This window comes from Melanotaenia boesemani, chromosome 16, assembly GCF_017639745.1.
Source record: "Melanotaenia boesemani isolate fMelBoe1 chromosome 16, fMelBoe1.pri, whole genome shotgun sequence".
NCBI classification, from domain to species: Eukaryota; Metazoa; Chordata; class Actinopteri; order Atheriniformes; family Melanotaeniidae; genus Melanotaenia; species Melanotaenia boesemani.
This window is the reverse complement of record NC_055697.1, coordinates 3,935,309-3,959,515: the sequence shown is the minus strand read 5'-3', so window position 1 is coordinate 3,959,515 and position 24,207 is coordinate 3,935,309. Positions and strand designations below refer to the sequence as shown.

The 24,207-nt window shown below is 41.7% G+C and overlaps 1 protein-coding gene across 1 annotated transcript in view; it reads right to left on the bottom strand.

Moving 5' to 3' along the window:
* The window catches only part of si:dkey-191g9.5 (rap1 GTPase-GDP dissociation stimulator 1), a 51,643-nt gene that overhangs the window by 7,732 nt on the left and 19,704 nt on the right, over window positions 1-24,207 (bottom strand). The window contains exons 8-13 of the mRNA XM_042010175.1: window positions 21,015-21,146; window positions 20,755-20,889; window positions 20,488-20,613; window positions 16,370-16,509; window positions 16,125-16,251; window positions 15,911-16,039 (exon numbers count right to left, since the gene is read on the bottom strand). Of these exons, the coding sequence (XP_041866109.1) occupies window positions 15,911-16,039; window positions 16,125-16,251; window positions 16,370-16,509; window positions 20,488-20,613; window positions 20,755-20,889; window positions 21,015-21,146 (789 nt within the window). The remainder of the gene's footprint in view (window positions 1-15,910; window positions 16,040-16,124; window positions 16,252-16,369; window positions 16,510-20,487; window positions 20,614-20,754; window positions 20,890-21,014; window positions 21,147-24,207) is intronic.

Sequence of the window (24,207 nt, the reverse complement as noted above, 5' to 3'; positions counted from 1 at the left end):
CCACGGTATGGCCCCGTTCATTTACTTCTGCAAATACTTACAGCAAAGTGTGTAGAAACTGAGTGTGCACTTGCAGTTGGAAATTTATGCTGAACCTCTGACAGTATTTTATAGTAACTGTAAATCATATTTAAATATACATCACTGGCATTTAGATTAACGCTTAATGTGGACAGTTAAATAATAAGAGTAAAAATGATCATTTATCATAATCAGCTCCTCATACACATTAAGTTGCTGGCACCAGCAGCGCAGAGGGTTGCTAGATTTACAGCTTTCCCAATATTAAAGGTCCTATGTGAAGGATTTGTCAATGACAGGTAGAAGAAAAAAGTGAATCTTGAAAACATCTGTAAAGCCCCTGCTTCAACTCTCTTCTCCAAAGTGTCCTGGAGCCACTGTGGTAACCACAAAGAATGCAGAAGGTTTTATCTTCTCAGTGATCTACAGCTACACAATTTTATAAAAAGGTAAGGGGAGGTGGGATGGGGTACATGGAATATTTAGGTATAAGCTGCTCATTAAATTGTAAAATATCTTATCTTAATGCAAATCTGCAGGACTGGAAACATACTTCTAGATGTTGCTTCAGCACAGACTGGATGATGGTTTGAGAAGCAGAAAAACAACATGCAGGCCTCTAAAACTGTGATGGTGACACTGAATGAGAGATTTTATCATGCTTTTATTTAATATATTTTATTGAAGGTTTAATAATTAAATGCAAACATATCATATCATACATTTAGTTAAAATCCTCAGTTAACCTATTTTAGTTCATGTAATCCAATACACGGTAATGCACAGTGCGTGACAGCAGATGCATTGTAAAATAATATGAAATTGGTTTCATGGTGAAGTTCTTTACAGTGTGCTGACAAATCTGTCAGTTTGTATCTGATCATTCTGGTCTTGAAGACAGTGAGTTACTACAAACTACCAATCAGATGAAGACCAAAGTAGAATTTGCCCACCCTTTTAATTCACTACATGAATTCACTTATAATGTAACTTATGAATAAAACCAAATCGAGACTCCTGGATTTCCTTCTTCTCAACAAAAGCATCATGTGTAAACTGGCAATGCCTACGCTGGCTGGCCATTTTAGCTACTCGGGACATTTAATCATGTAGACATGGTCAAACTGAGCATCAGAATGATAAAGAAAGGGCATTTAAGAGACTTTAAACGTTGCATGGTTGTTGGTCTAAGTATTTACTGGGATTTTCACACACAACCATCTCCTGGGTTTTTAGAGAGTGGTCTGGAAAAGAGAAAACATTCAAAATTTGGTAGTCTGAACCAAAATGTCTGGTTGATGTCAGAGATCAGAGGAGAAAGGGCAGACTGGTTGGACATGATAGAAACGCAACCGGAAGACCAATCAGCACTGGTTCCCACCAAGGTCTGCAGAACAGCATCTATGACAAAGTGTTATTATAGATAAGCTTATATTAAACAAGGTACATGTTAAAGTTTCTGGTTAGATTGGATATAAGATTTTGCCTGGAATTGTAACTTGTACAGTTGGCTGGAGAATATAAAATGAGTTATTTCTTATCTTTTTTCTATTTTGCCATAGAAAAATCAGTACCTAACTGTCACTCCTCTCCTGTGTTTTTCAACCTTAATGGGCAAAATCCTTTGATGTGAATGTGTCAAGACAAATACTATACGGGCTGTTCACAGTCTGTCAAGTTCACTTTGAGTCAACTTTCACTTTTTGCAAACCTGTCAGAAACTGCAAACTGCAAGAGAGAACTGTATGTAGGAAGGATTCTGGGCTGTGCAAGACTAATAATCATCAAATTACAAGTCAGTAAACGTGCCTTTTCAAGAACTGATTTATCAGATGAAAAGTAAATCTTGTTTTTCTACCCCAGACATATTCTGTTAAAGATTAATCTTATAGACTAACCTGTGGTGTGCCCCAAGGCTCAGTTTTAGGCCCCACCCTTTTTAATCCTTACATGCTTCCTCTTGGTGATGTCATCAGGAGACACGGCATAAATTTCCACAGCTATGCTGATGACACACAGTTATGTGTTGCCGTGACTCCTGATGAGCACGGGCCCATTGATGCCTTGTTAGATTGTATTTTAGATATCAGAGGGTGGATGGCAGAAAACTTCTTGCAGCTCAACCAGGACAAAACAGAAGTTTTATTGATTGGACCTGAAGCTGAGAGAGAGAAACTGGAGGCCAAACTGAAAACATTAGCACTCAACCATTTTAATCAAGTAAAAAACCTGGGAGTGATTTTAGATGCAGATCTCAGTTTTGAGACGCATATTAAAAACATAACTAAGACTGCTTTTTATCATCTGAAGAACATCTCCCGCATCAGGCCGTTTCTCTCTCGAGCCAGTGCAGAGACACTGATTCATGCTTTTATCACATCAAGATTAGATTACTGCAATGCTCTTCTTTCTGGTCTTCCAAAGAAGTACCTGAACCAGCTGCAGCTTGTACAGAACGCAGCTGCACGTCTGTTGGCAAAGACCAGAAAGAGGATCCACATTACACCAATTTTAAAGTCTCTGCACTGGCTCCCCGTCAGCTTCAGAATTGATTTTAAGAATTGATTTTAAGATTCTTTTATTGGTTTTTAAGTCTAAATGGTCTTAGCCCACCTTATTTATCTGATTTGCTTTTATCTTATGAGCCCACGAGACCCCTCAGGTCCTCTGGTACTGGCCTTTTAACTGTTCCCAGAGTAAAAACAAAAACCCACGGCGAGTCCTCCTTTTATTTCTACGGCCCTCGTATGTGGAACAGCCTGCCTGAGGACGTGAGGGGAGCACCTAGTGTGGATATTTTTAAAAACAGACTCAAGACCCACCTTTTTAGTTTAGCATTTTAATAATTTCTTTTATTATTACTATTGTATTTATTCATTTCTTTATTCTTAACACACAGGCTGTATTCAGCTTCTATTTATTTATCATTTATGTATTTGTTTTATCATTCTGATTCTCTTATTTAACGGGTTCTCTTATTTTATGGGTCTTAGCAATATTACTATTACTTTTATATCCAGGGTTGGTTTTTAGATTGTTTTAGATTTGGTTTTACAGTGTTTTATCTCAGTGTTTCCCCACACCACTAGACCCCAGAATTTATGACAGCGTTTCCTTGGTCCTTTTAACTTGCTTTTACCCTCTGTGATGTGTGTGTGTTTGATGGGAAGGGGTGGGGGGTGGGCTTGCTGCTATTGGGTTGGGGTTCTGGGGGATTTTACTCTCTGTAAAGCACCTTGAGTTGCTATGTCTATGTATGAAATTTATATATAAATAAAGTTTGATTTGATTTGATTTGATTAGAGTTGAGAAAACTCACACAACCCATTACTTGCTCTTACGTTTGAGAAAATTAATGTTAAAATCAATCATGCATTTCTTTCATTGGCATGGTTTCGATCTAAGAGCAATTTCGGGAATAATTACCTTTAACAGCTAATGTTTGCAACCACTCACACTGTCTGCAGAAGTTCTGAGGCGAGAAATTCAGATATAATCATTTGAATTAGATGAATAGCTTGTCTTTTATTTTGCACTCAACAGTGCTATGAGGCCAAAATGAATTACCCAGCAGCAACTAACATCAGCTAGCTTCAGGGTTAGCTCCCTTCACTTTACCCAGGAGCAGCTAGCTTCATCTAGCTTCTTCTACCCAACAGCAGCTAGCTTCAGGGTTAGCTCCCTTCACTTTACCCAGGAGCAGCTAGCTTCAGCTAGCTTCTTCTACCCAACAGCAGCTAGCTTCAGCTAGCTTCAGGGTTAGCTCCCTTCACTTTAAACACAAACGATCAACCTTGTAATTTCTTCCCATGCTGGAAAAGGAATGGAAAAAGGCTAAACATATTTATTCCCACATCGCTTCCACATTATGAAACTCCACCTTCCAGAAGCCCAGTCAGCTCCTCACTCCACAGCCAAGAGTAAACATGTAAACAACATGTACAAACAAAATACAATACGAATCAATACTGATCCTCAATCACATTCTGCATTTGCATATTTTTGATAAACCATTTCTTTGTATATTTTTTAAACTGTTTCAAGATTATGTATCTTTAAAATCCACATCTAAACTATTCCACAGTTTTATTCCATAAACTAAAACAGAAAAGCTTCTTGTTGTTATGCAGACATACAAAGATTTGAAGTTAAGTTTACCCCTTAAATTACAGCACCCTTCTACATTGAACAACTTCTTAATGTTATCCAGTAGAGAATTAATTTTTGTTTTTATTATTACTTGAACAGCTTGAAAAGGCTCAGAGTCTATTAATTTCAGCAATCTTGACTGTAGGAATAATACATTGGTATGATCTCTATATCAGCCTTATGTATTGTAATGCTCTCTTTTGTAGTATATTTAATGAATACAACCTCATTTTATAGTTATTGCCCCAAACTTCTGCACAATATGTAAGATATGGAAGAACAAACGTGTCTGGCTCCGTTTTGTTTTGTAATGCTCTTTAAGAATTTTTGTTTGTATGTAACTGATGTTTCCAACTAATTTGATTGTCTGCTGTTACCCCAAGAATCCTGAATTAATTTACTTTTTCTATGCCATCTAATGAAATTTTAGTCTGTATGTCACCTCTCCAGTACCAAAATGCATTATTTTTGTCTTACTTGTGTTCAGTGATAGTTTGTTAACAGGGAACTATCATTTCTGTTGAGACCAGAGCAAAGAAGATTTGTATAAACCGCAAATAATACCTTCGATTAATACCCTACATATGTCATTAATAAACAGAAGAAACAATTTGGGTCCCACAAATAACGCCCATACTATCAGAACAGTAAACACCAAGCTTCACAAACTGCCTCCTTTCACTCAGACAGCTGCTCGTCCACGGTAAAGCTACCCCTGATGCCTTATCGCTCTGGCCTAGTCAGATTTATTGTATGAAATGTTCTTTTAAACGGTTTACTAAAAAAGCTGTAGGAGAACTTTACAAGATCGTGTCAGCAGAGAGACAGGCCTGGAATTTGGTGTTTGTTCCCAGATTTGTACAGAGGTATAACTTTTGCAGTTTTCATCTGACGTGTCAGTCCTGAAAAATAAATTACAGACGTATGCAGGTGGTTTGGATAAACCATCAATCATCGGTTTCTTTTAATTTATTCTACTTTATTAATCCCAGCTGGCAAATCTTTTTTCTGCATTTAACCCATGTTGGGGGCTAAGAGCGGTGGGCTGCCAGATTCCAGCTCGGGGAGCGGTTGGGGATTGAGGGCCTTGCTCAGGGACCCACAGTGGTTTTCTCTTGAGTTTCCAGTCTGGGTGGGTGGGTGGATGGATGGATGGATGGATGGATGGATAGTAGACCTAGAAAGGAAAAGTAGAATAAAATGTGATGGATAGGAGCAGCAGGTAGAGCCTGGTGTCTGAGCAAAGAGAAGCTCACTGGAGACGACAGGCTGGTAAAACATCTCCAACACTGAAGGATTTGAATGTCTCCAGAAGCTGCTCATCCCCCTCTGGTACACAGCATCTGTGCTGGATCGCCAGTGCAGTCTGTGGTCCATGGTCCCTCCCAGGTACTTCTAGGTCTCAGCAACCTCCACCTCTTGCCCCATGATCTTCAGTGGAGATAGAGGAGTCCTCTCCCTCCGGAGGTCTATTAACATCTCTCTGATCTTAGTGGTAATCAGATACAGGTGGTTCCAGCCAGTCCAGTCTGCAAACCGGTCCACCAGCTTTCTGTCCTCCCTCCCTCTCCTAGACACCCAACAAAAACTGAGTCATCAAAGACTTTCTGAAGGTGGCAGGACTCAGTGTTGGACTGAGAATCACTAGTGTAGAAGGTGGCAAGGAGCCAGCACAGTTCCCTGAGGACCACCAGGTCAGACATCACAATTCAAAAACCCTTTCTCTGGATTAATCTGTGTTCAGACATTGTAATCACACTGAGTGGTTGTCCAAAATGATTTGTTTAAAATTTGCAAACAGACTTCTGACATTCAAGTGGACCATTGAAAATGTTCTTTTCTTGTTCGTGTGGCTATGCTGCTCTCCAGCACTATAACAGCTGTTGTTATTAATACAGCTGAAATAGTTATTGTCTCAACGGTTTACATTAACAAATCCTTGTTAATGTAAACCGTTCCTTTCAGCTTCTTCTTTTGCTTCAGGAGTGCAAGCTTGTGCTTTGTGTTTATGAACTTCAACTGGTTTGTCTCCATTGTTTTTCCTGGATAGAGGGTGACATGCTTCGATTGCATAACAATCCAAGATTACCGCTTTTGATTTGAAAAAAACATCCACCTGTTGCTTGGTGGAGGTGGCTTTCAGGTCGCTGCTGGTGTTCAAACATTTTATCCTACCCATTGAAACATGCACACAATACGAAAACGTCATTTCAATGTGCAGTGAGGACACCCGTCAATCCATGCTACCCTCAAGTTCTCTTAACACCTGTACCTCAAGAAATAAACTAATAACTTTATTTTATGTATTCTATGTATTTTAATAGAAATTTTGGGCCTATATTAGAGTTTTTCAGTATTTTTAAAAGCCTAATAATAGAAATTTTTATTAATTTATATTGTTGAGACATCCTACCTTAATACTTGGATGGGGTAATTTACACTGTTGTGGCATCCTACCTGCACAAATATAGACCACAGTATAATGTAGCACATTTTCCCCTTCGCTGTCTGCAGCCACCGCCTTTGCATAGGACCGAGGTTTAATCTGTAGCCCAGTGATGACAACATCGTTGTTCCCGGTATATTGCTCCAGGTCCGGCTCTCCATTTATCTTTTTATGCATTTAGCAATCAGAGAGCTTTTACCTCGTCACCCAGCATCAAAATGTTTTTCTGCTGTAACCTCACAGCAGACACTTCTTCTGTGAAAAAGTCAACTGACTTTTATGTCCTCAACTTCCTCAGCAGATAGGGATTTTCTATACCCGTGTTAACCAGCGTTTTAATTTAGATTTGGTCGATGACAAGCCAACCAGCTGTTTGACCAAGCGGCAAATTAGCCATAAATATGGTCAGGATCTGGGCTCCATCATTTTAAAACAACTAGTTATTTCAGGAGCTTCTCCAGATGTCTCACCGGCATTTCTTTGAAAAAAATGATTAATTCCCAGTCAGTCCTATCTATGCAATCCAGGAGTGCGAGCTGGGTTAGCTCCCTTCACTGAATTTAGCTGATGCTAGATGGGTCCCAACACTGTCCCGTCGGTGGGACTGAGAAGGTCTTCCAAGTATTCCCTCCACCAGCCCACATCGTTCCTAGTCGAGTTCAGCAGCCCCCCATCCACACTGTACACAGGGTTGATGGAGCACTGCTTCTGCTTTTGTTCCTGAGCCACCGGTTGGTGGATTAGAATCTCTTCGAAGCCGTCTGGAATTCATTCTCCGCGGCCTCTGCAAACCCCTCCCATGCCCGAGTTTTTGGCTTATGGGCTCGACACACGGGAGGCAATGTTGCTCTTCCTCCATCTTCTTCTCATGGAACTTGCGCAATGACGCAAAAATCGCTGCCTTCCTCCAGCCGAGTGACAGGCAACACTCGTACATGTGAAATGTTGCACACATTCACGTAGACGTGCACACAGGGGCTTGCAACGCGACACAAGAAAATAAAAAAAAAATTCAATTTTTGTCACAGTTGCATGGCACTACAGCCACCTACAAAGAGCCATTCCTGCACTATAGCCATAGTCACTGGGTGAGCCTGACCGGGCCCCATGGATAAAGGCCTGGTCACCAGGTGCTCGCCTCCATGCCCCACCTTCACGCCTAGCTCAAGAGAGGGACCCCAGTGATCCACGTCCGTGAAAAGGAACCTTAGTCATCATAGGGGTCTACTGAGCTGCGCTTTGTCTATTCCCTCTGCTAGACACCTGTTTGCCATGGGTGACCCTACCAGGGGCATAAAGCCCCCGACAACACAGCTCCTAGGATCATCAGGAAGCGGAAACTCCTCCACCGCGGTAAGGTTGTGGTTCAGGGAGGAGTAATTTTATCTAAATGGGAAGAATTGGTAACAAAGCTGTTAACTTTTGTTACTATTTGCAAATGAACAAGAATAAAGCTGAGTTTATGCTTCCTGCAGAAGTTATCGTTTGGGCATTTCTGCTTGTACAGTGTGTTCGTGTAGGTTTGCAGCTGTGACTCCCATATCCACTGTTGGTCAGATGCTTATTTAAGAGCTGACACCAAATAAAAATAACCAGGACATAGGTTATTCTGTTAGCATCATGAGAAAATCAGTTCCACAGACTAATTATATTTGAGTAAAACAGTGTGCATTACAAACACACACCAGAATGACTAACCATAGTTATTTGTATCATCATGCTGCATCAGAAGGGCCACAGCTGTTGTCCTGATGCTTAAGTACAAATTTAGCTTTTGGCTATATTTCTTTTATCCATTGCTCCCTAGGCTTGACATATTAGTGTATTATGGAGGCAGCCATGATGGAATCTATCAGAAAGAATGACAGCAATGTTGCCAGATTTGGAATGTTAAATTTTCGTACTAGGAGCTTAAAATTATCATTATTTTCAGTAAAATTATTGTACACTCCTAATTTGCATCCAGACGTGGGTCATGACTATCACCTTCAATAACACATTAAGATTGCACATTGTACCATATAATGTAGTTTTAGCTTTAAGAAATCTTAACACAATGATAAAAAAGAAGCACCTCTTACAGAACAGCACCTTTAGCTGTGTGAAGTGCAGAATAAAACACAAATCTGCACTGAGAAGCCTACATCAGTCATACTGAACTATTTTATACATGATGTCTGTTTAACCATGTATAATGTCCTGCTTAATTAATATTTTGAGAAATAGTTTTTTTACACATTGAAAGTAAACATCAAGTGCTCTCTGAGATTATTAGAGGATTGTGATTTCTATCAACACATATAGTGATAAAACTCTCACTGTACATTCAAACTGTTTTATTTGACCTGAACATAAACTGTAAATGCAAATATAGATCGATACAGTTAATTTCATTGGCTGTATATAAAGCACAAAAATAATACATCTCAGCTGATTTGTAACCTTATTACAAAGTATAGTGCAACATTTATGGCTGAGATTCAGGTTTTGGCATTTCTATCTATTCTATCTGTTGTTCAGGGCTCTGCAGAAGAACGTCTTTGGCACTTTCTGAATGATGCGAAGCATAAGAGAGGTTATTGTTTAACTTTAAGATGATACAGCAACATGACTGTTATATTTTTAGGTTATTTTGTAATTTTTATGAATATGATGGCTTGTAAAAACAGTTTTGACGGACTTAATAACTAAACTGATATCCTGGTGTACCTTAGTGTAAAAGCTTAATCTCCTCATCTGAGCTGGTGTCTGTGGCTGCAACATCCTCCATTGGTCCACAAGTCTTTTACGGTACAGGTTTGACAAAGTGTTTACTTGATGGCTGAAATGTGACACATCCAAATTCATCAAACACCTGTTTCCCCCCAAAATCCTCCAAAGTAGAGAGATGGGGCCAGAATTCATCCACATTCACTGTCTTTGTGTCGTCACCTAATTTGACAAGAAGCAAACACCTCCACTGGTAATCAGTAGCTTGGAGATGGTCTTTGTCCTGCTGCATGTCAATCAATGTTGGCAGTTGCTCCGTGAGGGGAAGCACACAGGTTGTCACAGGTTGCAATAGCAGGAGAAAGGTGTGTAATATGGATCATGAGAGGATCATCAAAGTGAAAATGTTTCTTGGTTTCCTTGCATGCAACACGGAAAAAAGTTTGACAACGCAATCTGAACTCTGTCATAGTGGCTGGAGGGATCTTCGGCTGCTTAACTTGCTGCATCACGTTTACACCCAACATATCATGTTAGACCCTCTTCCATTTTGGAGTTGCTCCCGGTGAGAGGCACCGAGCAGGTGTGGGCATACTCATTCCACCAACATGGTGCCTGTACTTTGGGGTTTACCCCGGTGGATGAGAGGGTAGCCTCCCTCCACCTTCAGTTGGGGGGACAGGTCCTGACTGTTGTTTGTGCTTATGCACCGAACAACACTTCAGAGTACCCACCCTTTTTGGAGTCCTTGGGGAGGGTGTTGGGGATAACTCTTCTGGGGACTCCCTCGTTCTGCTGGGAAACTTCAATGCTCATGCTCATCCGAGTCGTGTTTTGTTATTGGACTTCTAAGCTCATCATGGATTGTCCATAATGAACACCATGTTCAGGCATAAGAGTGTCCACGTGTGCACTTGGCACCAGGACAGTCTAGGCCGCAGTTGGATAACCCCAAACTCATTGGTGGACACAAGCAGTAAGGGATGCCATCAAGCTGAAGAAGGAGTCCTCTCCTATAGATTTGAGGTCGCTGAGGTAGTTAAAAAGCTCCTCAGTGGCATGGCCCCAGGGGTGTTCGTTCAACCAGTCAACATGTGCTTTGTGGACTTTGAGAAGGCATTCGTCCATGTCCCCCAGGGACTCCTGTGGGGGGTGCTCCAGGAGTATGGAGTGCCAGACTGCTTGTATGAGCTGTCCGGTCCCTGTACGACCAGTGCCAGAGCTTGGTCCGCATTGCCAGCAGTAAATCAGATTTGTTTCCAGTGAAGGTTGGACTCTGCCAAGGCTGTTCATAACTTTTATGGACAGAATTTCTAGGTGGAGGAGAAGTGTTGAGGGGATCTGGTTTGGTGGCATCAGGATTGGGTCTCTGCTCTTTGCGGATAATGTGGTTCTGTTGGCTTCAACGGGCAGCGATCTTCAGCTTTTGTTGGAGTGATTCGCTGCTGAATGTGAAGCGATCGGGTTGAGAATCAGCACCTCCAAATCCGAGAGCATGGTCCTTAGACAGAAAAGGGTGGAGTGTTTTCTCCAGATTGGGAATGAGGTTCTCCCCCAAATGGAGGAGTTCACGTATCTTGGTGTCTTGTTTAGCATTGAAGGAAGGATGGAGTGGGAGATCGACCGGTGCATCGGTCTGTTGCAGTGAAGAAGGAGCTGAGCCAGAAGTTAAAGCTCCAGATTACCATTCGATCCACGCTCCTACCCTCACCTATGGTCACCAGCAGTGGGTAGTGACCAAAAGAAAGAGATCGCGAATACAAGTGGCGGAAATGAGTTTTGAGCATCTGGTCAGGATGCCTCCTGGCACGTCCCACTGGGATGAGACCCCAGGGAAGACCCAGGACATGCTGGGGGAACTACATCTCTCAAGTAACCTGGGAATACCTCGGGATCCCCCCGGATAAGCTGGCAAATGTGGCTGGGGAGAGGGAATGCCTCCAAAGGCTTACCATCCAGAGGGAAGTTCATTTCCCTCTGGACTTACATCCCCAGACCCCTCTTCTTTCCCTCTCTCTCTCTCTCTCTCTCTCTCACACACACACACACACACACATACTTAGGGACTTGGGAGGCGTGCACGCCATGCGGGGTGGAGCGGAGGGGGCCACTTAGTGGCTGCATGCTGACACAGTCACTGAGTTGTCCATTGGGTTTATACTCTAAGAGATCCTTTTTTTTTTTTTTTCTGTGAGTGTGTATCAGGTACTTTGGTTATTGCTGTGATACGCTTGTGATATGTCTTTTTGATTTGGTTATTATTTATTTAAGAACTATTATTTAATTAATTCATTCATTCTCTGTACCACTTGATCCATTAAGGGTCGCGGGTCAGCAAACATGCAAACTCCACACAGAAAGTTTATGGTTCGAACCTCCCTCCAGCCGAGATTCGAACCAGCAACCTTCTTGCTGTGAGGCTGCTGTGCTAACCACCACACTTGCATGCTCTCCCCGTGTATGTGTGGGTTCACTCCGACTTCCTCCCACCGTCCAAAGACATGTATGTTAGATTAAGTGGCCACTTTAAATTCTCCCTTGGAGAATGAGTATGAGTGGTTGGTTGTCTCTCTCTCTGTTGGCCCTGTGATGGACCGGTGACTGGTACAGGCCTCTCACCTGCAAATTGCTGAGATAGGCTTCAGCCTTCCGCGCAACCCTGAATCAGATAACACGGTATATGAAATGAATAATGAATATATTTCAGAGTATGGCATATGGTAATATTTCACATATTTCAAGTGGTGAGTAAAGTGTAACTTATTACTGACTGATTCACAGTTCCCATTGCAAATACATGTCATGGTCAACAAAATGAAAGACAGATTCCAGATCTGTACACTTACTTGGAGGTGGCATTTGAAATTTAAATTTAAATTGACATAAAGTAGCCTTTATGGAACCACAGACTGGAGCACTGAAGTAACTGCAGACTGCCGTGTGGATTCCATTTGTTGTGGGAATTGGCTCACCAAAATTAACAAGCACTGATGTCCTTTTACATGTGTTATTTTGCATATAGCTGGTGCTCAGTTAGCTTATTTCACAAGTATGTAGTCTAAACAAAATGTCCAAAATGTTTTGAAGACTTGTATAGAGGAAGGGACACTATAACCCCATTTCCACCTATGGGTGTGGATCGTGGCAGGTTGCGACGCATTATTTTGTTTCCAGTTGTTCCACACATAACAACTGGGATAGGTACCCTAATATCCGGCCTCACCTGTCCTGCTTTGTTAGGACCCTTCAGTTGGGGTTGAAAATCTAATCACCCTGAAGCGAAATTGTGGAGCTTGACACACTACAATCCGTTGACTGGTTGAAAGAAAAAAAGTCACTTCACGTGTGACCTAGCATAAAACCAAAGAAAGACTGGCTCTTTGTTTATGGCAACATATTTTCTTTTTGTAGATTAAATTTCTGTTTAAAATGGCATTACATAGCAGCGCCAAGAAGACAGAACATAAACTGTAGGATGATGATCATTCTCCTCCTTTGTTTCTGAGTCGTGTTCTGGTTCTACTCTAAGCAAGGCGCTGCGCTGCGATGGCATCATGCTGTTACGTAGCTGAGGCATCTATCGCTATCCAGCTGATACGCCACCTCTTAGGTAAGGTTACGCTTGGCTGTGGAAACGCAACAAGATTACAGTTTACAGACCATATTCAGACCCTAACCGACCTGTCCGGACCTGCACCCGTTGGTGGAAAAGAGGCTTATATTGCCAACAGTATTGGCTCATGCACCTTGACACCCCTCTTTTCATTATCTACATTCTTCCACTCGGTTAACATTTTTCGCAGACACAATATTAATTTTCATTGCTACACGGACGACACCCAGCTCTACCTCTCTACCAAACCATCCACTTCACTTCCACCAACCTCGCTCACCACCTGTCTACAAGAAATTCATTCTTGGTTTTCATCCAACTGCCTCAAACTTAACAGTTCTAAAACAGAAGTCCTCTTGGTAGGCTCGTCCCACACTCTCTCTGCAAATCTAACAGTTTTCCCATAAACTCAACTGTCCTTCCCTCCCATCAGGTAAAGAGTCTGTGTACCAGTAGGTCCACAGCTCGCCAACTGGGATTGTGTGTAGAAGTCACTGGTCTGAAGGTAGTTTAAATAGCATTTTGGTTTGTATTGAAGGCTAATATTGGGTATTACATTTTGGTTTGGTTTATACAAAAAGCTCCTTTTTGGATGAGAGTAAGTTTAAGATTTTGGATTAACATTAGTAGTAAGAAAACTTTTGTTTGTATAGTATATTCGTATAAGTAAAGAGAATTGTTTATCATTTTGTTTAATTGGTAATTGTTAACCTTAATTGAGGACACCTTTTGTTAATTGTGTTTCTTTTTACTTTTACCGGACTAGATATACCGACTATTGGATATCATTTGTTGTATTTTTCCCTTGAACCGGGTTTTGTAATAAAAGTATTGTATATATCTATACGTTTGGTCCGGCTCGTTTTGTTACTGATCCCTATCCCTTGGATTGTGAGATGGGGTCGTAACAAAAGTCTGTGATATACGTACCATAGACTACCATAGGCTCTCTTCCCCCTGATATCTGTACCATCTGTACCACACAATATAGCAACGGACCATAATTCTGCTGCTATGATGCTGGGCAGGACAGGTTAAGTGTTTATTTGTTTCCAACGACCTCATGGCTGCTGCATACTTTGTGGTAAACTGCAAATGCACATACGAGATAAATAAAGTTTTCTGAATCTTAATTCCAAACCTGAATAAAGTGTATTCTTGGAAATTAAGTGCAGTCCTATCATTTTCCGCAATTTCAAAGTTATCAGAATTTCAATAATCTGTTTTTTTGATTTGTGGTAAAAACAAAAACAAAAACAAACAATTATTTAATAAAGTATTGCGTAATTAAAGTCCATAGAATCATATCTGTATAAAAGTCACATTGTAAAATACTATAATTGTTGTAATAAACTATAATAGAAATCATACATGATATATACTGTAAAGCGTATTTGTTTAATATACAGTGGTCCCACGTTAATCGTGGGAGTTATATTCTTAAAATAACCCTCAACAGGCGAAATCCGCGAAGTAGTCAGCTTTATTTTTTACAATTATTATAGATGTTTTAAGGCTGTAAAACCCTTCACTACACACTTTATACACTTTTCTCTGACAGGCATTAACATTTTCACACTTTTATCTCTTGTTTAAACACCCTCAAAGTTCAAACCTTCTTACAAAATTAATTCCAGTATTATAGAATTAAACCGCATTAAAAAAAAAAAAAAAAAAAAAAAGCATGCAAAATTGCACTAAAAAAAATCTGTGAAATAGCGAGGCCGCGAAAGGTGAACCACGTTGTAGCGAGGGACCACTGTACCTCAGTTTTCTATCACAAATTTCTTTAAATTTAATAGAATTCCAATTCTACTTCCTTCAATTCGAATTGCAATTCTGTTTCCTGTTCGCAGTGTCGATTCAAATTCAAGGATTAAATCGGAATTTTGGTGAAATTCTCAATTAAGTTCTGAACTTTGTCTAAGCCTGATGTGTGGGAGAAACTACGGTTGTAAAGAATTTTGGGATTTTTTCTGAATAATTTTGAGGCCTGAATTTAGAGGCATGACCCTCTGTGCCAAATCTTAAATTTTAAACAATGATTCTGTAAAATTTGTGAAACCTACCCAAATGTTAGACACTAAAAGTTATGTTTGGTGACTTGTTAAAACTTTGAGTGACGTTTTTACGCCTGAGGCATCGGCCCCGTTTTCGTCTCAATGGGGCAAATTTTTCATCCATTTTTGTAAACACTGTGATGAGTTGCTGCCAGAAGTCAAGGCACAATTCTCACAGTTGAAAGTTCATTTTGGTTATTTATTTTTCTCTGTTTCTTTGTTTTTTCTTAATTTTTCTCAGAACTTTGCCAGGAGTTACATGTTGAAGTTCATGACATAAATGGGAGAAGTTTAATGAGCAAAATATGTATGATCAATAAAAATGAACCCGTTGGTACCACACGTCCGGTGGACACACAAATAAAGATATACTGTATTTTGCTCGGTCTACCTCAGTACCTACACGTTATTCACCATTACAAAACTAAGATTCTACAGATGTGAATGATGTATACCTTTCCAGGCTACTATCATAAGTGTAGCATGTAGTAAACACTTATTTCAGACCAGTCTGCAATGTTGTTTATATCTGAAGCTATACTGGACTCCAGTAGTAGAAGATGCTGCAACTGAAACACTCCTGTTACATCAGCAAGGGTCCAGTTAAAGTAGTCTAGTAGAAAAGACAACATGTCTTTTATCCATAAAAACCTGTTTTAGGAGAATATTAAAGCATTCTAAGGGCCCAGAAAAAAGGGGAAAATAAAGAAAAACACTCCACCATCTCATCGGCTAAGCACATGTATCTTTTGATTAGCTTGAAGCTAAAGACTATAAAACTCCTGCTACATCTTCATGTGGAACGTGTGTTGTGGTTGAACATTCTCATCATATTTGTTCTCACTGTTCAGTTTGTTTGCTTTGCTACGTAAATTTAGGTTAATTCTTTTTGTTGTAAAACCAAACCCGTACTGGAGTTAGCCAGGGTGCAGATGAGACCTAAAGCGCTGAACTTGACTTCGACCGCTCCAGCTGGATCCTCCAACATCTTCTTCAGCGTTGGTAAGAGCTCCGCCTCCCTGAATGGATCCTTCATGGACTCTGAAATGTTCACAAACTTGTCAGGAAACACGTGCACTCTCACTGCATCTCCAGCTTTAATCATTTTTATTTATTATAACTTTACCAATGTTGATGGCAGATGCTATCGCCAGGGCAACCAGGGCTTCATTCTGCATAATAACATGTTCACTTGTTGCCATAGAGATGAGGTGTCGAACCCCATCTGCTTCGGTTACTGCACAAACAACTTCCTGCCAGAGAAAGAAAACCGGCCTATCACATGGACTCAGGCCATCTCTGATGAAGGAAACTGAATTGATGTTTAAGTTTTAGCTGAAACTAACTTTGAAATGAGAATGATGAACTCACAGGACTGCGGCTGTGTCTGATGAGGGCAGCCAAAAGGCGACTAGCTTCTCCTCGGACTCCTGCATGGTCTTTGGCTTCACACCACTCCATGATCCGAGCCAGCAGCATGGCATCCCGCCCCAGCATCAAGGCTGCGTCCTCTGAGACAGACAGAAAACACTTCTGGACTCATCTTGTTAGATCTCAGCGCTGCGCTCGACACCACTGATCACAACATTCTGTTACAGAGGCTTGGACATGTTGTTGGGATTGAAGGAACTGCATCAGGCTGGTTTAAATCACATAATCTGATAGATAAATATCAGATAAGCATGCAGCTTGTCTCTATCACACTTGTGCCTACACACGGGGACAAAATTGTTGGTACCCTTCGATTAATGAAAGAAAAACTCAAAATGGTCACAGAAATAACTTGAATTTGACAAAAGTCATAATAAATAAAAATTCTATGAAATTTAACCAGTGAAAGTCAGGCAGTGCTTTTCAACCATGCATCAAGTTATTTCTGTGACCATTTTGAGTTTTTCTTTCATTAACCGAAGGGTACCAACAATTTTGTCCGTGTGTGTATGTCTTTTACCAGGAATCTTGGTGTCATGGTAGACAACCAGCTGACCTATAAAGCTGTAGTGCACCCAAAAATGTATTTTTTTCTTTTTTGTTTGTTTTGTTTTTTTTTGTCTGTAAACAACACAGTTTTAATGAAAATCACTTTTACTGTTGATAAAATTAACATTTTATTTATTTATTTAAAAACTGGATTTTGTGGGTAAAAAAATGGCTCATAGTGCCCCCTATAGGGTAAAACCAGGTTATGTTTCTTTTAAAATTTAAAAATTTACAGCCCCTCCCTCCAGATGCAGGTAGGCGGGTCCTCATCCTGCAGGCATAGAAAACCACGCCCACCAACGCATATGAAGGGATGTGAACTTATCTGGGGTAGATTTGCTAGTTTCAGACTTCTGTTCGTTCACAGAGTTTATGTTTAAATGTTCCTGCAATGGAACAGATTTGTGCTTTTGAGGGGTGTAAAAGTAGCACCGGACTTTATTCTTTACCTGCTGATTCTCATCTGGCATCAGACAGCAGCTCAAATCATAGCAGCAGCAACTTCCAGCAGCTCTTCCTGCAGCTGCCACAACCTGCCGTGAATCTCCACAGCTTTCCAGAGCTGCTGGAGCTGTTGACAGGCAGCTAACAGCGCTAACGGCTTAGACTGATACGTTCAGGACCACCTGGTTCATGGTTAGCTGAGGAGATTCAGGACGGGAAAAGTCTTCCACCTCAAAGACGCTCTGTGGCATAGCTAGGGTAGGGCATCAGATTCTCCTGGAATCGTTCAAATTTTTAAATTTCGATTCCTAATTTCAATCCCTGCTCTGTTGACGGGAAGACGAAGCTACCGAACACCAACAAAGAAGAATCCGCAGGAAGTGTGCGTTACTGCCCAGTGATTGGCTACATTTGTGACTGGCATGAATTAAATTGGCTTTCGGTTAACGTTTGGCATTCATTCGTTTGTTTGGCATTCATTTCATTGGCATGAATGACAGCCTATCATCACAGACTTTTTCAGGCCACAAGAAAAAAGGAGCATGTGTTTTGGCTAGTCAAGCAGGGAGTGCTTGTTGTGTATCTCCAGGTGTCCTGGGTTGAAAATGCCACATAAAACCATGGGGACACTTTGCTTCTTTGGCCAGAAAGGTGAGGAATACAAACAAACCCAACAAAAACTGAGTTCACAGAAAGGTCAAACGGCTGTCGGACCACAGATTTGATTTTATATATGAAGAAGGAGTTTGCAGACAGACATTTATAAGGACTATACTGGAAAAATACATAACTTGGAATATTTTGGGGCAAACTATTTGATATTTTTTAACACTGAACTCTTCTGTGGAAAGGTAATTCAGTTGATCATAGAATAGGTGATAATGTGATGTCCTTACCATGAAACAGGTAGGAAGTCCCGTTAGCTGTGATGCTAGCCATAGTGTTTCTTTTACTAACTGTGTTTTGGTGTTTAGGAGTACTGTAATATAAAGTATGTTGCTCGATAACAGAGAATCTAAGCTTTCTAGCCATGTATGGCATGCCTATATTGACAAAAGTGTTATTGGAGAAGTTTTAGTTTATCGAACAAAATGTCGACTGGGTTGCCAGCGACTAGGCGGGAATGATGAGGTTAAAACATGTAAACTTTTTTTACCCTGACTCTTTAAATAATCAGAATCGAGAATCATTAGGAACCGGAATCGAAACCGGAATAGGTCAAATTCAAATAACGACCATCTGGCTTTCCATCTTGCCAGTGAGCTGAGCTGCTGTCTGTCAATCATTACTGCCTGTGCATCTAAACCTGCCCACTTGCCGCCCCCTGATCACCCCACACCTCCCACCCCAAAACTTGCAGTTTCTAGCATTTTTCAAATCCGGCAGTGGGTGGAGTTACACTTTAAGGACCATGCTGACTCCGTTGCACGGTCTTGCCGATTTGCTCTCTACATCAGGAGGATCAGACCCTACCTGACTGAACACACGGCACAGCTCCTGGTCCAGGCTCAGGTCATTTCACGCATTGACTACTGCAACTCCTTACTGGCCAGCCTGCCTGCATGCTCAGTTAAACCTCTGCAGATGATCCAGAACGCAGCAGCACATCTGGTCTTCAACCAGCCCAAAAGAGCTCATGTCACTCCGCTGCTAATCGCTCTTCACTGGCTTCCAGTTGCAGCATATCAAATTCAAAGCTCTGCTTCTGGTTTACAAAACAATAACCCAAACGGCTCCGGTCTACCTTCACTCCTTAATCCAGAGCTACACTCCCTCTCCACAGTTACACTCTGCCAGTGAAAAACGCCTAGTGCTCCCACCACAAGGTGGCGCCACAAAAGTAGCTAGGCTCTTTTCCTCTGTTGTTCCCCGGTTCGCAGAGTCCTTATCCACTTTTAAAAGCAAACTAAAGACTCAGTTGTTTAAGGAGCATTTCTGCACTTAGCTTAACTCTTCTACTCAGAATGAGTTAGAAAGATTTGTCCAGCTCTTTGGCTCAACTCAGCACTCAATAAGCTGCGTGCACTTACGCCCGAGATGATGCTGTGTGATGAAATCATGGTCTCGTTATTAAACAAAGGGCCCTGCCTCTAGCACTACATGACACCACCTGGGTCCACCTGGACTCCCAGCAGTCTGACTACCACTTAATGATGATGTCATAATGGTAGAATGTGTAATAGTCATGTTGTGCTGAACATGATTCCCTCTATCACATTAACAGTGAGTCGATGCCAGCAGGGACAGTTCATTAAACCTGAAACATCTCATCTTGTGTTCCACACAGATAGATAAGATGATAGATGGATAAAAAACTTTATTAATCCCCCTAAAGAGAAATTCTGGTGTCCGGCAGCCAACACAATCACAAAACCAAGCACACACATAAAGAAGAATAGAAAAGTGAAGTGCACAGATAACATGTAGTTCAGTTCAGACATGTCTGTTAAACAGCTTGATAGCTGAAGGGATGAACGACTTTTTAAAGCGGTCTGTTCTGCAGCGAGAGGAGCCTGTTGCTATGGTTACTACGCTGGTCATGCAGTGGATGTTTGGAGTTGCTCAGGATGCCCTGCATCAGAGCATCCTCCTCCTCTCCCACAGAGCTCCCACAGAGTCCACCTTCCTCCCCATCACATACCCACATTTATCAGTCAGTCAGTCAGTCAGTCAGCCAGCCAGCCAGCCAGCCAGCCAGTCACTCACTCACTCACTCACTCACTCACTCACTCACTCACTCACTCACTCACTCACTCACTCACTCACTCACTCAATCCATCAATCCATCAATCCATCAATCTATCAATCAATCAGTCAATCAATCCATCCATCCATCCATCCATCCATCAAACATGTGACATTGAGGAATCCTTACTGGGAATATTTTTGACCACTAAACAAAGTTTAATGAACAAACACTGTGAGAGTCAAAGGTTTGGAGACTCACCGACATTAACTGGTAGCTGTGACCAAACCTTTGACTCTATTCATGTTATCTGAAGGGAACTAAGTCTGTGGCAGATAGAGAAAAAGATTTCAGATCTTTCAGATCAGGGTTTTCTCACCTTGTCCATCCACCATCATGCGCAGCGTTCCGAGCAGCTTGAACTGAACCGGTGGCATGTCGGTGCGTAGCAGAGTCTTTATCCTCTCTGTCACTCCATCCGCCAACATCCGGACCTTGTTGCTCGCTTAAAGACAGAAAGATCACAGAACACACACCTTTGAGGTGTTTCAGTGAAGATGTGTGTGTTGATGTCATGTCTGAGCTTATCAGAGCCTCTGACTTCTTTGTTGAGACCGTTGTTGCTTCTTTTATCTCAGAACCATACCTGGAATGGCCAGGTTTCTGAGTGCGCTCAGTCCAGCATGTTGAACGGACACGTCTCCTTCGTCGACATGCTGCTCCAACAAGGTCAGGATGTGTGGAACCACACCAAGGTCCAGCATCTTCACACAGTTACTGTCTGGCAGAAACACATTCACGCCCAGTTATTAGATTTAATCTCATATTTCACAGAAACATAACATCTTCACAACACATCATCATTTTCACCACCAGTTCGTGTGGGTGGGGGAGGGGAAATCTCACCATTCCTGGCAAAGTTAGCGATGGCCAGGGCTCCTGACAGCTGCAGCTGGGTGTTGGAGCTCTGCAGCCAGGACAGGATATCCTGGTAGACCTGCCCGGATCCCTCACCGAAACACTTCTGCATGGACTCATCTGAAAAAAACACAGAAAACACACCTTAACCCTTAAAACTCCAGCCTGTTTTTTTTTGTTTTTTTTTTTTCCCATGTAGAATCTGAACCTTTAATCACAGTCAGCATGATGAGCCCTCACTTATCAAACGAAGTACGATGGAAATCTGTGCACAGGTTCATTTCAATGCAAGACTCTGTGTCTCAGTCTGGACGTGAGCATAGCAGTAGTAGTAGTATTTCTTTATTGCAGACTCGTGGTCCATAGTAGAAAGAAACAACAAACAGACAGACAAATAACAATGTACAACATGGGCATAAAAATACCAATAAAAGGGTCCTCAATCTTTTAAATTAATTATACCAGTTTCTCCACAGAGAAATAGTGGATGGCACTATATTTAATATTTGTTAACAATAGAATCATCATATTTTCTGATGCATTCAAACGACACATAAATTTAAACATTAGATTCCTTAGAAGGGCTTGTAGTGTGTTCACTCTGTGAGTCACAAACATACATAGTGCAAACATAGGATACAATCAAATCTCATGACGGGTCTGAGATCATGTAGCAAGTTTGAGTCCGTGTGGATCAGCATCGCAGCATCAGCAGCCGCATGTTCAGGACTCAATGATGATGATTTCAGCGGCTGCATTTATCAAATCCAAATCTTTCCTACACTGGATCGGTCAGATATGAAGGTTTCATAAATCACACGTGGATCCAGTCGTAAGATTGTTCCTGCATGTTCGTCTGATAAATGAAGGTCATGGTGTTTCCAGCCTCAGCTTCAGATTTTCAGGCCAAAAGGATGTAAAATGAAAGTATGAATAGATATAGCAGCATAAAGGCCGACCAGAAGAAGAAAGCAGAATTTATTACTAACAGAACTTTGTAGAAATAACACACAGATCAACAGTGACCAAACCTTTTCTCATCTCATCGTTCTCTCAAGTCTTGGCTTTCAGGAGAAAAAAATACTGGCATTGAAATAAACACACAACAGAAACTATTTCCATGTTTCCACTTTTTCCTCATTTCCAGTTATTCCTGCTACTATTTACCTGCTATCCTCACTAAACCAACTCCAGCTCAGCTGCTTTGTGGCGCCACCGTGCATCAGAAACGTCTTCTTGGCTTTATTCCAGCCATAGAGGAGCATTATTTTTCTTCTTTTCACACACACATAGAACTTTCTGCTCACTGGTTGATCTTTGGCTGCTCCTGATTGGACGTTACCGTCAATCTAAGCTCTCTGATTGGTGGAAAGTCTGACAGGAAGTGGCTTCATCATCATGTCCAGGTCTAAATAGAGGTCTCTTAGCAACATAGTAGTGATGGTGATGTTTTTATGGTGAAATGTGATAAATAATGATGTTATCATGGATCATTGTGGATTTACCAGATAGAGTCTCTGAATAAAACTACATTTAGTGGCTGGATTGTAAACCTCCTGGACTGGATAGAAATGCCTGGAAAACCTCCGTAGATTATCTAAAGGGTAGCTATCCATCACAGTTTACCCACAGAGCTACACACTACCGCTCCTGGTGGAGGAGTTGGACCTCGGAGAGATCTGATGGAGGTTTAAAGGTTAAAGCTCCAGTGTGTCAGAATTACTGCCATCTAGAGGTAAAAATATGTATAGCACAGCTGTGAATGTACGGTGGCTGTCAGTGGCCAAACTTCTTCCAGACATAAGGATGTTTTCATGTGTGAGTGGATCCAGTATCCTCACGTGCAGCCACAGGTAACTACTGCTCAATCCCAATCCCCCACACACCGCCCCTCACTCCCAAAGTTACACTCGCAGCTGTGGAGGAAACTTCATTTGGAGGGGGAGGGCAGGGATGGGGCACCCTCCTCCCAGCACTGGAAAAGGAAAGAACTAGTCACCATGGCAACACAATGACGCCCCAAATTAGTTTTTTTAGTGCAACGGTCGTCGTATAAATTGCGAAGCCGCAGCAGCTGCTGGGTTTGTTTCACTGTCCCTGAAACATCAGGAATTCAGCAGCCATTACAATGACAGGAGCTACACATTATACTCCACTCGTCATTTCAAGCTCATCACATGTGACCTTTCCAGTCAAATGAATGAACGCTGCTAACTATGCTTCCATCCAATCAAATGTCAGCATAGTGAGATTGTCTAGTTTTATCTTCCTAAAGCTTTGTGATTTTCTGTCAGTCTGACAAACATACAGGAAACATGCGGAGCTCCTATCTGAAGGCTGTTTCCTCCATTTCGCTGTCTCACCAGCTGCAGACCGCCTTGTGATTGTGGAGCGTTGCAGACTCGCTATCTGAGGGCTAGACGGTCCACTGGCCCTCCACTCTACGCGGTTTGGGACGGCCCTTAACATGGCGGAGTCGCCGCGAAGATGCACATACTCAGGGTTAGTGTGTAACCATCAGTGGGATTGAGCTTACATGTGTACTGTCTTCGTCTACAGTGCTTCAAAGGTGTTACTGATTCTAAACAGATTATTAGATTATTGCTATTAGACAAGGAGTTGTTTGTCTATTCAGAAATACCGTAGTATAAATGGTGGCAGCTGCCCTGTATGTGAAACCATGCTGAGTAAATGCTTCATTCTGAGAGAATAAAAACATTCCAGTTATTGTAGTAAAGAGATTAGATACCAATAAAAACATCATTATAATAGATGACATTTTTCTGTTACAAGTTTTTCATTTTGTTCCTGTTACGGCTGTCAGTTTCCCCGTCAGGGAAACTGATTGCCCGATTGCCTACAGCGGGACCGGATTGTGATTGGTCCCAGATACCGACTGGGATCCACCCTCCCTGTGTCCGGATTGGTCCAGACGTCTCCTGCTTCCGGACTGCTTCGCCAATCCAGGGGGAGGAGCTCATACAAGAAGGCACCAGTCACACTGATCAAGGCGACTGTGGACAGTGGGACACAGTTTGCCAGCCTGGGAGTGATTTCTGACTTGTGTGATGATTGAGGACTTCTGCTTGGACTTTTGTGTAGATACCAATTGGGAGTTTAACTATAGGCATTTGTGTTGATTTACCTTCCTTGTTTGAGTTGAAGTGACAGTTTGGTTAAG